The 14,789-nt window shown below is 47.8% G+C and overlaps 1 protein-coding gene across 3 annotated transcripts in view; it reads left to right on the top strand.

Moving 5' to 3' along the window:
* Positions 1-14,789, top strand: part of LOC144126218 (uncharacterized) — a 182,838-nt gene that overhangs the window by 146,431 nt on the left and 21,618 nt on the right. For all 3 annotated transcript variants that reach the window (XM_077660260.1, XM_077660261.1, XM_077660262.1), the window contains 3 exons: positions 5,815-6,024; positions 9,632-10,059; positions 11,409-11,669. In XM_077660260.1, coding sequence (XP_077516386.1) covers positions 5,815-6,024; positions 9,632-10,059; positions 11,409-11,669 — 899 coding nt within the window. The remainder of the gene's footprint in view (positions 1-5,814; positions 6,025-9,631; positions 10,060-11,408; positions 11,670-14,789) is intronic.

Below are 14,789 nucleotides of genomic sequence, written 5' to 3'. Positions count from 1 at the left end.
TCGGTTTCAACTGGAAAAGGTCACTATGATTTATACGCGCAACAGAGCTTGTTCGCTATTGAGTACGACGTACGCACAGTCAAAGGATGGTTTTATGGTTTATGGGGGTTTAACGTCCCAAAGCGACCCAGGCTATGAGAGACGCCGTAGTGAAGGTCTCCGGAAATTTCGACCACCTGGGGTTCTTTAACGTGCACTGACATCGCACAGCACACGGGCCTCTAGAATTTCGCCTCCATCGAAATTCAACCGCCACGGCCGGGATCGAACCCGCGTCTTTCGGGCCAGCAGCCGAGCGCCATAACCACTCAGCCACCGCGGCGGCTCACAGTCAAAGGAGCCTATAACAAACTACGAAAGCCAAGGAGCGGTGTTATCATTGGATTAAGTAGCCCAGCTCTACGCTTTCGAGCATTCTCCGCTGCCTTACACACCGCTGCTGACCTCGAGGGTCCACTCCTCGGCAAACGTCGCCTTCTAGCATCACGCGCTTACGTCATTTGCATGATTAAGTATATTTCTTCTCCTCTGCATTAATTCACTGCTTTTCACTAAAGAGTTTTCTCTCTCTCCTTCTCTCGACTTCATATGTTAGCGTTATGCACAAGCTTCACTAAAAGTGCCGTGTTCTGTCTACCACAACGGTTCAGCGCAATTTCCGTCGCTCCATTCAGCACGCAGACCACACGATGCCTCGCCCTGTCGCTCAATGCTTCGCAATAACCCAACGGGAACATGACAGCCTAGTTTTTAAGTCAACTTCAATTCGCATTTTTGTCTGTTGGCTCCATCATTTAAATGGCTTTTTTTTTTAAATGGCGATATCATTTCTTTGTACAAGCTAAGTTTATGTATGACCATTGATCATCAATCTAACTACACCCGCTGCAGGACAAAGGCCTCTCCCATATTCCTCCAATTAATCCTGTTCTGCGCCATCAGTAGCCAACTTATCCCAGCTAACTTTCTAACCTCATCCGCCCACCTGACTTTCTGCCGCCCCCTGCCACGCTTGCGTCTTCTTCAAATTCACTCATTTACCCTTAATGACCATCGGTTATCTTTCCGTCGCATTACATGGCCTGCTCATGCTCAGTTCTTCTTCGTGATTTCGAATAGGAAATCGTTAATTCGCGTTTGTTCCCCGACCATTTTTTTTTTCTGCCTGTCAACGTTGAAGCTATTATTTTCCTTACCGTAGCTCACTGCGCTGCCCTCAATTGTCCTCTATTCGCACAAGCATTTTGCCCGGCCGTGATCGCAGCTGTAACTTGCAAAGTGACTACCGCTCGCAGTGTTGCTTAAAGTTCGGGTTATTTCGAAGAGCGACTGCGTTGCTCGCTGGCAACTGATGTGTTTACCGTCGCGTGAACTGTGGCCGGCCGTACTCGAAAAGGAAAATGAAGTACGTGGAAGAGATAAATACGCCATCGTGAAAAATAAGGTAGCGAGTTAACTTGCATGAGAGCGAGTAAAGAACACGCCTTCTCCTTCCCCCCCCCCCCCCATTTTTTGGAGGGGAGGGGGTTTTTTTTTCTTCGCTTTTTATTACCGTTTCCTATTTCTCGCCGTCGTTTCGAGGGATTGCCGGAGATTGCCTTTATCGTCCCCTGCCGGGTCCTCTTCCTCGGTCCTCTATCGAACAACATTTATCTGCACACCTACTACGTGGCCGCCAGTGTGTCCAGGGTGCGAACGCGAGGGGAGGATGGCGAAAAGGCGATACAGCGGAACACCTTGGAAAAAAAGATAAAAGGTTTCGTTGGTGCGACGCTGCAGTGTATGTCGAGCAGAAATGTAATTTTCCTCCCGGCGTATTAGAAACCCATTTCAGAGGAGCCTTCGCGAAATACATAAATATGATGCGACAGCGAAGAAGGGACATGGCTGAACTGAGGAACGAAAAATAAAGAAAAGAATGGAAAGGAGGGCGCTGGGTAAGGCAGGAAGAGAGAAGGACTGTGTCGGGAAGGAAACAGTAGGCACTTACGGGGAAAGGGCGTTAGGTGCCATTTCTTTCCCGAGGCGCATGTCTGCGAAGGAGTGAAATACGACAATGAACAAAAAGCGCCCCGGGCCTGGTTGAGGTCCCCCCGCCCCTTTATTTGCCTATATCTTCCTCCGTCTAGTGCGTAATCTCGGCAGTTTATAACCCTTTTATCCTCGGTGTCGGTGCCCCGCGCACTTTGCCTTTTTTTTTTTCGTTTTCAGCCGCTTCATCTCACGGCAAGGCTGGCTGTCTATACGATTCCGGCGCCCCTCGCAGAATTTCTCGCGCATTGTTTTACAGCAAGCTCGGTTTCATCTGGCTTTCTTTGTTTGTTTTTTTGCTTATATGTGGTGCTGCATTGCTTGATTGGTTTCTTTTTTGTATTTTTTGTGCACCCCGCCTTAGGCGTATTTTCTTCTTGGCGGTGCCTGCTCCTTGCCGTTTCGCGTCATCGTGCGTGCCGATGTATCTTCAATATATGAGTCTTTTCAGTCTTGTGCCTGGAAATGCGCGCAGTATATGATGGTGGAGCGCTGTGCAGTCTTTCCTTCGTAGTAAACACCTCTGACGAAATTCAATGCTTTCGAAGGGAAAAATCTTGGCGAGAACGTAAGGGCGCTATGTGAAACAGCTTCTGAATTTTTGTAGCGACTTGAAATCTCTAATTGCATTTGTCTGACTCAAGCCGTCGTCTCTCATCGCTGGAAGTTGTGCAGCTGTTTCGAAGTGCACTGCTAAACCTCTCTAAACCAACGCGATAGGCGCACGCAATGCAGTAAAGTGATAGATGTCGAACGTCTGAACACTGGAGTCTCGGGACCGTTCGTGAAATGATCCGGTAGGAATGAGATTGTTGTTTGCGACGTCGTCTTGTCGTATTTTAACTTTCGACATCTTAGCTTGCACTTAAAAGGTCTCCTCTCTTTCGTCTCTGGCTTTTACAACTTGGCGCCTATCGCATGTACTTTCCCTCTGACCTATAAGGCGTAACAAGCGTAAATGCCGCGTTGGGAGTGCCTGCTACGTCTTTCCATTCTAGAATTTGTCGAACGTGCCTTCTTACAACATGGTGCCGTACGGGAACGCGTCGTTTCTATCGGTCTGAAAGCGCTTCCTCTTCCTCGCGTCCGTACGATTGTCGAGGCCATCTGGCAGTGTTCGTTCCACGGGTAATCCGCTCCCCCGGGAAGGGCTCTTCCCTACGAAGCTTTTACTTGGCGAGCGAAAAGGCCGCGTCCCGGATAGTAACCGCCGAGGAAAGCAGTCGTCCCCTTGTGTCCGGCGAACAAGCTTTCGCTTGTCAGCGACCTCCTCGATCGACGCTTGTTCGGGCCTAAGCCAGGAGCGCGGGGTAGAAGTCTCCGTGAACGAAAATTGACTCCCCCCGCAACAAGCGGGGCCTTCCCGTTCTTCCCGAAAGTCCCTTGCTGCTCGATTGCGCGTTCCGCGGCCGTATTGGGAGATCCGTGGCGGGGAACGGTTTATCTGAGAGTGTAGGCGCAAATACTACCTCTGCAACGGACGAGCGATTCCTTGCGCGGCTTAGTGTAGTCGGGAACCATTTGAAGGAGAAAGGGGGGGCGGGAGAGCAGGTTGTGGGGGGAAGAGCTGAGAGTTTCTTATTTAGGACCTGTATAGAGGTGTCTGTGGGGGAAAGAAAGCATAAATTCGATGGGACGATGGCAGATGCGGTGTCTTTGCGATGAACCGGGAACGTCCGGTTGGCTGAACCTCGTATCTACCACCAAAGGAGGGAGTTTTTAGCTTCCTGTACGACGTCTGGATAAAATAGGGATGTAAAGGGAAAGTGGGGAACAATGCGGCATCAGCCGTAGCGTCGTATCCGAGGTTCCGTCAGATGTCTTTCGCGGAGATAGCAGCGGCAGCAAGTCCAGGCAAGCTCGCCAAGTCGAAGCTTTCCCGCCTTAGCTGTCTGAGCGATGCCCCAGGGTCCGTGTGCGCATTTTATCCACATGGTCGTGTAAACTTGCCTCAAACGCATGCTAAAGGCGACGGGTTCAGCCAGCCGGAAGTATAAAATGACGGCGAAAAAGAGCGCGGGCGGGTATTGTAAATGGTCCGATAAAACTAACAACTTTTCGATCGAGTAGTTCGCCGTTCTTTAATCCGCCTGCCCTCTTGGGCGTTTTAGATTCCCTTTTTGTCTGTTTTTTTTTTCCTTTCTCCTAGAGTTTGCTCTGCCTCCGGGCGCAGTTACTTCCGGACAAAGTAATCACCTCTTAATGCCGTCATTCTTCGTCGTGCCTTTCCTTATCTTGTTCCTTCGGTAATCCCTACATCTTGCCCGGCGGCGCCGTCTTCTGTTTCCCCGTGGTACTAGCGTATAGTCTTCGTTGTCTCGCTAGATTTCGGAGCGGAGACGTGAAGGAAAGTGTCCGGCAGAAATGAAGGCGGCACTTTGCTGGGCTCCTGGTTTCTTGAGTGAAATCCGGAAATTAGCTGTCGTCGTTTCGCGATTCTAATTACGACGTAAGTAATGCTTCGGTCTTAGCGGCTTTCAAAATGGCACGTCTTATGGCTCAGCCTAATGATGCTGGAGCCTCTCATCGACAAAATTCGTCAATAGTAGAGAGTTTTAATGGAGCGTTACCGTATACGACCATCTGTGCATGTGCTGTTGTTGTAACTGAGGCAAAGGATGCAATATACTGAGAAAAACCCCATGGACTATGGAAGGAAAGGCAAACACGCCCGCGACAGACGCGGAGAAAATGACATCCAAATGCAGCACTGTTTTAGCAACACAAAACTAGAGCTCAATGCACTAGGATAATAAATATTGCTACACTGATATTAACAGTGATACTAACAGTCATTTTAACTTAATACAATCATATTAACAAGTGGTTGTGCAAAGCGTTGTAAAAAGATGAGGGAGGGGAAGCAGCAATTTGTGCAGCCAGATTGTTCCAATCATGTATTGCCCATGTTATTGTCCATGTTACGCCTGCCATGTTGGTAGGTACTGTTGGAGTCTGGACCATTATTTTACTTCTTCATGACAGATGGACGCCTGACCTGTAAAAAAACTCTCACTTCTTGTTTGGCTTTGTGCAGTCGTTTTTTGCACTTCGAAAGCCATATCAGTTGGCCCAATATTTGAAGGAACACTTGTATTACGGTTGATTCTGAACAAAAGCAGCGTCAGCTGAGCGGCATCGGGGTCGAGCCGTACTATGCGCGGGAATGGTCTTGAGCGATAACGTCATTGATACCGGGGTGGTATGTTATCGCTGAGAAGCTATATTAACGTCATACCTATATGGTTATCGTGGTCCAGCGTATGACAAAGGCATATATATATATATATATATATATATATATATATATATATATATATATATATATATATATATATATATATATATATATATATATATATATATAGTATGTAAAAACTGAACGCATAAATGCGGCGCAACAGGATGTTAAGTTATTTTTGCATTTTTATGAGACGTCTCGTGCATTGAGCTCTTCTCTGCGAAAATTCCATTTTTCGGTGAATTCTACCTTTCGTATTCTATTCCCTGAAAAGGGCGAAAAAATTCCTCGAATGGAACATCACCTTTACTCTGTAGCTGCTGTATATACACTTATCTTGGACAAGCTGTGCTGCTGCAGAGACGTTACAGCGGTATTTAGACTAAAAAAAGGAAAACACGACATTCAGAACTGGGCGTCTTATCTTCCTCATTCGGGTCCTTTTAACATATGTGCTTCGTTGATAATTGAGCATTTCGCAACTATGCACACGAGTTGTCAAGCAGTGATCTGAGAGCGCCTTTTTTTTTCCCCGCCTGCAGCGGCCCCCACTTCCCCGAGCATCGGCAGCGGCTCGTCGTCGTCATCCAAAAACGCGGCCGACAACCAGCGGTTCAGCAACAGCGGCAGCAAGTCGAGCCCGCAGCCACCGCCGCACCAGTCGCAGGCCTCCAGCTCCACCTCCGCTTCGGCGTCTTCCGCCGCCCACAGCGAGCCCGGCGGAAAGGCCCCCAAGACAGCGGATGAAGCTGGTGAGTATGATTCGTAGTCTGTCGCTTGTGTTCGCTGATTAGGTCTCCGAAGAACGCTTACCATCCAGCGTATCTGAGATCAGTAGTGTAAATACCGGCAAAAGATAAGATCTGGGCTTGTATACAATATAGAAGGTAAATAAGCGTCATGTCCGAATTGTACACGCTACTTTCCATAGGTGCAGCTACGCAGCTGCGATGCTGCACGCGAGGGAGTCGTATAACCTTCATCTGCATGCTCCTTGACAGGTGCGGATCTTACAGGGAGTAGGAACGAAGCTGGCCTCCCCCCTGCCCTTCAGCCAAAGGTTTTCTATTGAAAAACCACAGTGGCCTCCGTTCTTTCTGCAAATAAAATTAGGTGAATGTAGCACGAGGTGATTGGAAGCGGAAGCAACCGATATCCCCCCCCCTTTTTTTTTTCCGAGGGAGGGAGGGAGATGGGTGGGGCAGCGGGAGCCCCATTTCTCCTCTATTCCGGGGTGATTTCACTGAGGCCGCGCTCCCAGGCGGCGCCAGCGTCGTCCAGGCTAGTGCGCCATATTCGTGGTCGTTTAAACACGAGAGCTTTAATACCCCTATGTCGAAAAAAAAATTCTTCGGCGGCGGCGCCGGTGTTGGCATTGACGACCGTTTGAAGCCTCGCAGCCGGCGCCGCTCCACCTAGGTCACGTGACCTTGTGACATCATCACAACCTGCCCACCGGATTGTGAGCAAACTGACCATCGTGGCAGGTGGAGGATAAACTAGTGATTGGTCGCGAGAACTTGCCCGGGAAGATAAACCTGGGGCGCATAAGCCCCACCGGTGCCAGGACCTGCCGTCACAGAGCAGTGGCGCATCGCTTAATCGCTGCACCACTGCGCCAAAAGCGGTATGAGGACTCCCAGCGATCTACGCATGTAGAGTCAAGAATTATCAATTCCGCATATATGGCCGTTAACCCATTAGCTGTCGCGTCATACCCGTAAGGCGGAGCTTAAGTGGCCCTCCAATTTTTAAAAATATTTGACTATATCAAACCAGCCCGAGAATTCAAAATGATTATTGTTAAAAATTATAAAATATAATTGTAATGTAGCATATAATTTCGTCCGGTAGTTAGCTTGTTGCTAAGGTAACAAGAAAAGCTTTTTAACGTATCACTTTTTTGTCGCGGAGAAATTCTGATATGACCCTGAATGTGGGCGGAGCTTCACCGCAGACTTAAGTATGATGGTATGGACCTCGAGCCAACTGTCGCAGTTAAATGCAACTTCACGCGCAACCGCTGCTGTGAAAACATCCCCAAGAAGAAACAAAACGGTATTTTAGGCCTCTAGAAATATTCAAATTCAGCGGGCCTTTTCAGAGCAAGTAAAGTGGGATAAGCCAGGGGGAAATTTCATTCGATCACGCGCAGCACTCTGGGGCATACTCTTCGTGGTCGGCGTCATAACCGGTCGCCAGAATTTCGGTCGGGGCGAGTTCAACATCTGCAAAACACGCTTGCGCATCTCCTTTGGTATAATTCGGGTGATCGGTAAACCTCGTCGCCGCTCGCCGGCAAAGCTGGCCCTAATGCTCGCCGCTGTCCATATGACATCGCGTACAGAGAACCGTAGAGTTCAGTGAAGAATATGCTGTGCTGTCGAACGCATTGAGTTCTTAGCTTCATAGGTCAGGCCTGCTTTGTAGCCAGACTTGTACTTTCTAGTGTGACGCCCCACCTCATGAATGAATACTCCGGTAAAACTTAATGGTAAATTTCGGGACCGCCAAAAGTATTCAAGTTACAGTCGAACCTTGTTAAAACGAAACTGTTAACAACGACATAATGGATATAACGAAGGAATGACGATTATCCTTGGAAGATCGGTCAACACGGGTTATAACGAAACTATGGCTATAACGAAGTAATCGCTGGGCCCCTTCAACTTCGTTATAACGAGGTTTAAATGTACTTTGAAATGAGCAACGACGCTGAATCAACGCGGCATTCGCCGCGGTCGGTAGAAGGGAAGCAGTGGCGAGAATGAGCGGGCGAAGCTGTGCTGCGTGTACGCTCCTTCATTGTTTTCGCGGCGACCGCTTGAATCCGACGTAAATCTCGTCTGTTAAAATCCAGAAACTACCGCTTTTAAGCCACATGGGACGCGAAGAAAGCGGACGACAGAAACAAAAGTCCCGGAGACAACCCACACAACTGCACCTCGTTGTTTATCGGCAGTTTCGCATAGTTTCGTTTTCATGTTTTCGGTTACGTGTGTGTGCGCTACTGGGACGGTGGAACTTCGTCAACTGCGGCAACCAAATTCACGCTGCCCGGATGCGTTGGCGTGGTCGGAGTGGTGGTGAAGCGCTGATGTGCATAGTCCCACTATGCATTGCCGGCGTGTCGTCGCCCCGGCTCAGCCACAGACGAAGCACGCGCTGGCTACACGTGCCTTGAGGCGCCTGCAACACCTTAAGTGCTAGCAGTAGTTGATACTTGTTAAGCCAGGGCCGAGCCGGGTCAAAATTAAAAATGGCGGCCGGCATCGTTGCAGCTAGGGGCAGACGTAGTCGTGTTGTGGTATTCCCGGTGTGTTATGCAGGAACGATACCTCAGTTGCCGAGTTTTTATTGCACGAGATACTGTGTAGCGTGCAGATGGGCCCACAAAAATGTAGCAGCAAACCTGGCATCTGGGTTGTTGTTGTTGTTGCGACTGAAGGAAGAATGAAAACGAAAGTGCACAGGCCTGCCCACTGGCTCAAGCTGAGCCACAATCGCTGCAATCACTGCAGGGTTCTGCTTTGTGGAGAGTTTGTCCTAAAGCGTAGCAATTGGGCTTAAAAATATCTGTGCTCTCAGTGCTAGTACATGCGTTGTCGTCAATGACACTTGGGAATGCTGGCTTATAACATAGTTTTAAAGAGAACAAATGCATTGCATGTGATGGGCAAGCCTCGGAATTTAAACCGTCGGGATCACTGGGCAAGTAAAATTATGCAGGTAGCTCAGTGCTCCGGTATGAAGGGGAACACATTATGAGCATTCAAACAATGATTATTCATCAAGCATGAGTGACAAGCATACTTTTCCTGTGCTCTAAGTAGTTTTGCTATCGGCTTATAATATCAAAATGCTATTTTTCAATTTAAATGCAGAAATAACCACGTTTGTCCTTTAATGCAAGCTGATTGTTCCCTTTTATATTGAGGTATGTGTGTACAACACTTGGAAAATTATATTTCCATGACACCCAGGGATTCCCTTGAGGCAGTTTGATGTTAGCCAGGATTCAATTTCGTCGTGGTACAATTAGCTGTTTCAGAATTGGCTTCATAATGGGCAAGCCTCATCTGTAAAACGAGTACAGCTTCTCCAAACTGCTCCAAAGTGCCAATATAGCTGCTCTGAAGCGCTCCAAGGATAGCTACTCTCCAAAGCACTCCAGAACTGCTAGCTTTTTGTGCTTCTAAAATTGCTTCAAATCACAGTTTTGCAATAGCACCACTGATATAGGTGTGCCGTACATTTTAACAGTGATTTATATACAAACCACTCTAGCACAAACCTGCCTTGTTCTGCACGAGAAGAAAGCCTGTATCCCCCCCCCTTCGGTCTTCTCGACGGTCGCAGCATCATCGGCAGCAGCGTCGGCAGCAGAAGCATGCGGCGGCGTCGACGCGGGCGACGTTCAGTACTGCGACCCTTGGGACTCGGGCCCGGCCGCCGTGGCCTTGCGGCTGCTGAGGGCCGAAGAACAGCGCAGCGGCAAGAGCCCCGCCCCGGCACCGCTGTCGGCCGACGAGATGGCCCGCCAGCGGCACATCTACGAGACGGCCTTCGACTCGCGCGTCAAGCAGCGAGACCCGGACCCGGACCTGGACCGCCTGGCCCAGAGCCCCGTGCTGCTCGCGGGGCTGCAGCAGCAGCAGCCGCGTGCGGGGCCCCTCTACCCGGCGCCGTCCTCCTCGGCAGCGGCGGTGGCGCCGAGCCGCAAGGGCGGCGTCACGAGGCAACCTTCACTGCAGGACGCCTGTTGCCCGAAGCCTCCGCCTCACCAGGTATGCACTCCCGCCGGTGTAGAGCCACACTGCACTTCAGCTGCTGCCCGTTTCTGTGAGGCAGTTCCTCATGCATGGGAACAAACGAGATACTACATTAATTGTATATGTTTGGACACATTACAGGCGCACTCTACCACACAGTTCTCCACTCACAGTTAACGCGAATAAGACAAAGACGCGAGGAAGAAACAAATAGGACAAGGTAGCGCTCATCTCGTCCTGTTTGTGCCTTTCTCACGTCTTTGTCTTATTCACACTATGTTAACCATTATCATAAACCAACTTGCTCTCCAGAGTTCTACAGTTCTGTACTGCTTATGTGAACAACCAAAGCTATGTATGTCATGTTTACATCTCCTGCATCATTGATTGGACTGGGCTCGTTTGCTCCTGAGATTGCTGGCTTCTGCCTGCATTGGTCATAGAATATCTCAGAAGTGCTTTATGAAAAGGAAAATATGAATATAAGATTATGCTCCATTTTGAGGATCTCTATATATCTAATGGTCATCTTGTGACTGTATGAAATGATGTGGTAGATCCTAATAGGTATGAAGCATATTAATCCTACATAGTCATAAGAGATTAATGTGAAGCTGTGCTAATTAATGGACTACTGCTGTACCATGCTTTTAAGATCTGTTCTGGAGATTTTCTCAAAATCAGCCATTCCAGAATGGCCCATAGCAAAAACGCCTGCTCCTTCTTCAGGATTTTTTTTGGCAGTAACAGTACCTTTTACTTCCATCTATTCGCAGTGCAAGAGTGAAATGGACAAACTCTAACACAGCCAGAAGTTTCGTAATGTATAATCCCTAATGAACAAACTGTGATGACAAAAAACAAAATATCATGAAACTTGTGCTGGTGGCCGTGGGCTTGTGCTAGGACTCCAGATGCCATTTCTAGGTAGAGCCAGTTATAAAACCCCCTTTCTACCTACCATCCTAGAGTTTGATCTCTGGCCACCTACTCATGGCTTTGTATGACAGATGCACAGACTGCCCATTGAAATGTCTGCATTTGCATCTGGTCGTTGCCCCATGACATGCAATACTTTGAGGTACAGCAGCCCTTAACTGGAAAATTGAGTTGCAAAGTGTGCACGTGACTTTTGGGCATCTCATGGAATGCTGTGCTCTTTAATTCTTGGAACATCCAGCATACACTTCCGAGTGTCCTCAAGATATCAAAAATATCCAAAAAGAAAATGTGGTAAATATTAAATGTATGTTCTGTGGTTAATGGAGAATCTTGCGATGTATGCTGCTTGCAAGAAAGAAAGAGCTGCCTCCCAATAGGTTTTGCCTGTTTTGAAATGCCACCACACCAACTAATGCACACAGGGGAGCAGTGGCAGCAGCTCTGCATCTTCTGGCGCTCAGCAGCAACCAGCACCAACACCTCGTGGCTCAAGCAGCAGTGGTAGTGGCAACCCTTCAGTTCCAGTCCCTGCCACCAGAGGGCAGTCCGGCAAGCAAGCGTCAGCGGCCGATAAGGCCATCTACCAAAACCACCCCCTACCACAGTCCCCTATTGCTGAGAATCCCCCAGCTGCACCTCTCGGCGCAGTCGCTGTTAAGCGCAGCATCCATGCTGGTGTCAAGGTTAGTTTCCTCGATGTTTGGCTGTACTTTGGCATTATGTGCTTTGTGTTGAATTGTAAGCAGTTGTTGAGTTTGTAAAAGGAACTTGTTGTTAAAGGATGCTGGCTGATCATATTTCAAAGAATGTAAATGTGGAACACATTGCAGAAACGCACTGCAGTGGGTCCCTTAGTGATGCTATGCTATGGAGCGTAACTTGATTGGCTTTTGAGGTGATAAATAGCAAAATATGAGTTGGCCGATGTCGACTTGCCATGGGTCGAAATTTATTCCCCCGCTGCATTTCATACTCTTACTGTGAGCATTCCTTCACCGTTACATGCATAGAAATTGAGGCTGTTTCAATACATTACTTGCATATTGGAAAGTGCTGCCATTGCCCTGCACACTTGCTGTCTCTCTAATTTTGCCATGCTTCACCCAGACTGCATGAAATGAAGACATGGGGTACATGATGTTATTTAGTTGGCTGCTTGACATGAATGAAGGGGTTGACTGTCCCAGTGTTGCAAAATTTATAATGCATTTAGCTGGGAATTGAAGATTGGCGTGCAAGGTTGCATGCATGGGAGCCCGTAGCAAGGTAACTCAACCTGTTTGAAGTGCAAAGCGAAAAAGGGACACTTGTATTGTCAGTCTCGAATAGTAGCAATGCCACCATTGAAACCAACACAGTAATGCATGGATGTCAACTACACTGTAGCTGCTGTGTATTTACACTAGCTACTACACTGTAGCCACTATAGCTCAGAGCTTCTTCAGGATGATCATTTTTCAACTGGCTCACGGATTTCAAACTCCTGCCACAGAATCAAACTAGCATGCGGCTTCAAACTTGCTAAATATAAAGCTTTACTGTAGAGCCTATCCATCTTGCATGGTCATTTTGCTGAGGAACAAGGGAGTGGTGCAGGAACATGTAGACCTCATACAGTCCAAATGTGCCCTGGCTTATCTGCCAGGACTCGAACCACATGAAGAATTTTCAAGCAGCAAATTGCAGTTATTGTTGCCATGAACCAGCCCCAGGAAACTGTCATTTTACATGCAGAAAAACAGTGGTTGCATGCATATGCACAGATCATTTACGAACATGTGCTTAACTGCTGTTCATGGGGCTCGACTTGACTGCTTAGGTTTACAATTCTGAGGCCACAAAGTTACCCACCTCCTCTTTTCAAAAATGGATAGTCATCACTTCATTTAAACTACAGTCAAATCTTCTCTGACCTGCGCATGGGGGTCACCCTATTGCTGCACTACAGTTGCACTTCCAGTTCTGTGAATGCAAGCCAGCCAAGAACTCATGCTGCACTAGGCTGGCACTTTGCAAAACGAGGACGGGAGTGCAGTAGGCGCACGCTGCACTGGCAAAATGAAAGCAAAAGTACTGCACTTCTTGAACTGGTGCAGCAAGTGCAGCCAAATCGAAGAGACCTATGGAGATGGGTACCTCTTTCCGATGCCTCGCGTAGGGTGGCGCTGGGCACTCGCAGGCGCGCGGTGCGTACACCTAGTAGACACCTACGGAGTCACCACTGAAAAGCAACAGCTGTGCAATGATGCCATCGCAATTAAAAGCAATGGTAGGGGGTTCCACACCCCACAAACACGTCAGTACCACATGCACGTCGAAAAATAAAATCAAATTGCATGCCATTTAACTGGCTCGCTCATGCTGGTGGTCGCTTTGGTCGCTTTCTTGGAAAAGCAGTTGCGAGAGCAAACATTGGTAACCTTCAGGGCGCACCCGAATCCAAAACTACCAAACCGTTTGCTGTTCGAATTTCCGCTTGTCAGCCGGGCCACATGTTTTTTCACCTTTCAACTCCATTTTCCTCTGACTGCTGGCTTTGCGATTGTATCATTGAGCATTTACTGCACTGAGCTGCACACGCGCTGTCATGCTCGCAGGGAACCACATGACGTGGAGCGGGGCGCACAAATGGGGGTATGCGTGACTTAATTATATTTGGAGTCAATTCTTTTTATTGTCCAGCGATGGGTTGGAATTGTGGGCAGTGTTGCCGCATTGGCCAGTTGGTTTTTCCAAGTTGTCGCCTCAAAGTTTTCCATTTTTTCCCACAAATATATTTTTTTCAAAATATAGTAATTTTAGAGTGAATACAGCCAAGGTAATAAATATAAGAATGAGTAAATTAAAAAAAAACATGCAAAGCCCAAAAATAATGAACAACAGGGCTGGATTGTTCTTAATCACATCATCGTCAATCACCACTTCGTTTTTATTAGCTTTTGCGTTTGGAGGATTGAATTAAAAGGCATATGCTTCCACCTGCTGGAAAAAATCTCTCGCGGGACATTCTCATGATGGTCGTACTGCCTGGACAGTCCAGGTAGGCCACTCCTTATGGGACGGGGACCAGTTCAGGTACTTCCATTTCCTTTCTATCCTCTGCTGTATAGGCCGTAGAAATTTTCGGGAATGCCTTCACAACAACATGCGTACATAGGAGATTGTGTGACTAAAGAGCTGGGAGTGGTTGGAAGCAATTAATGGAAGGGTCACTGCCACTATAGCTGGAAGAAATCCAAGGACGCAGCACCCGAATCCTAAATGAACCTGAATGCGCCAGGGCTCTGTATCCAAGGCTAGGCAGCAAATTAAAGGGAAACATTAAGCCAAATCTCTTCTCGCGACTCTAGTCAGGCCGCCATGATAACAGCATTTTCCCTTCATCTCTGCACATTTTCCCCAGAAAGCACATTTCGAACACCGCGGTGAAACAAAAATTTCTTACGTTTTCAATGGGTTATTAAAAAAATTTCCTTCTTCCCTCAGTGGCTTGATTTTCCCAATATATGGGAAATTCCCCACGATTCAGCAACAGTGATTGTGGAGTAAACGTATAGGCAGCAATGTATGGTATATATTGCACGGTGTGACCTTTGTAGATGTTTTTAGGATGTGTTTGTGAAATCTCCACGTAATTTTGCATACCCCCATTTTGTAGCCTATGGAAAGAAGTGCGCATGCGCACATTACGTAACTTAATATGGAATTATGAATTTCTGCTGTATCGAACTATTTTATTACTTTTTCTGTGTGTGTTATAACAAGGTTTGACTGCGCAAAAGTGCACAGATTACGCCAGTAAA

This window comes from Amblyomma americanum, chromosome 3 (assembly GCF_052857255.1).
Source record: "Amblyomma americanum isolate KBUSLIRL-KWMA chromosome 3, ASM5285725v1, whole genome shotgun sequence".
Taxonomy (NCBI): domain Eukaryota; kingdom Metazoa; phylum Arthropoda; class Arachnida; order Ixodida; family Ixodidae; genus Amblyomma; species Amblyomma americanum.
Note: the sequence above shows the minus strand (reverse complement) of the source record. Positions and strands in the feature narration are given on the sequence as shown.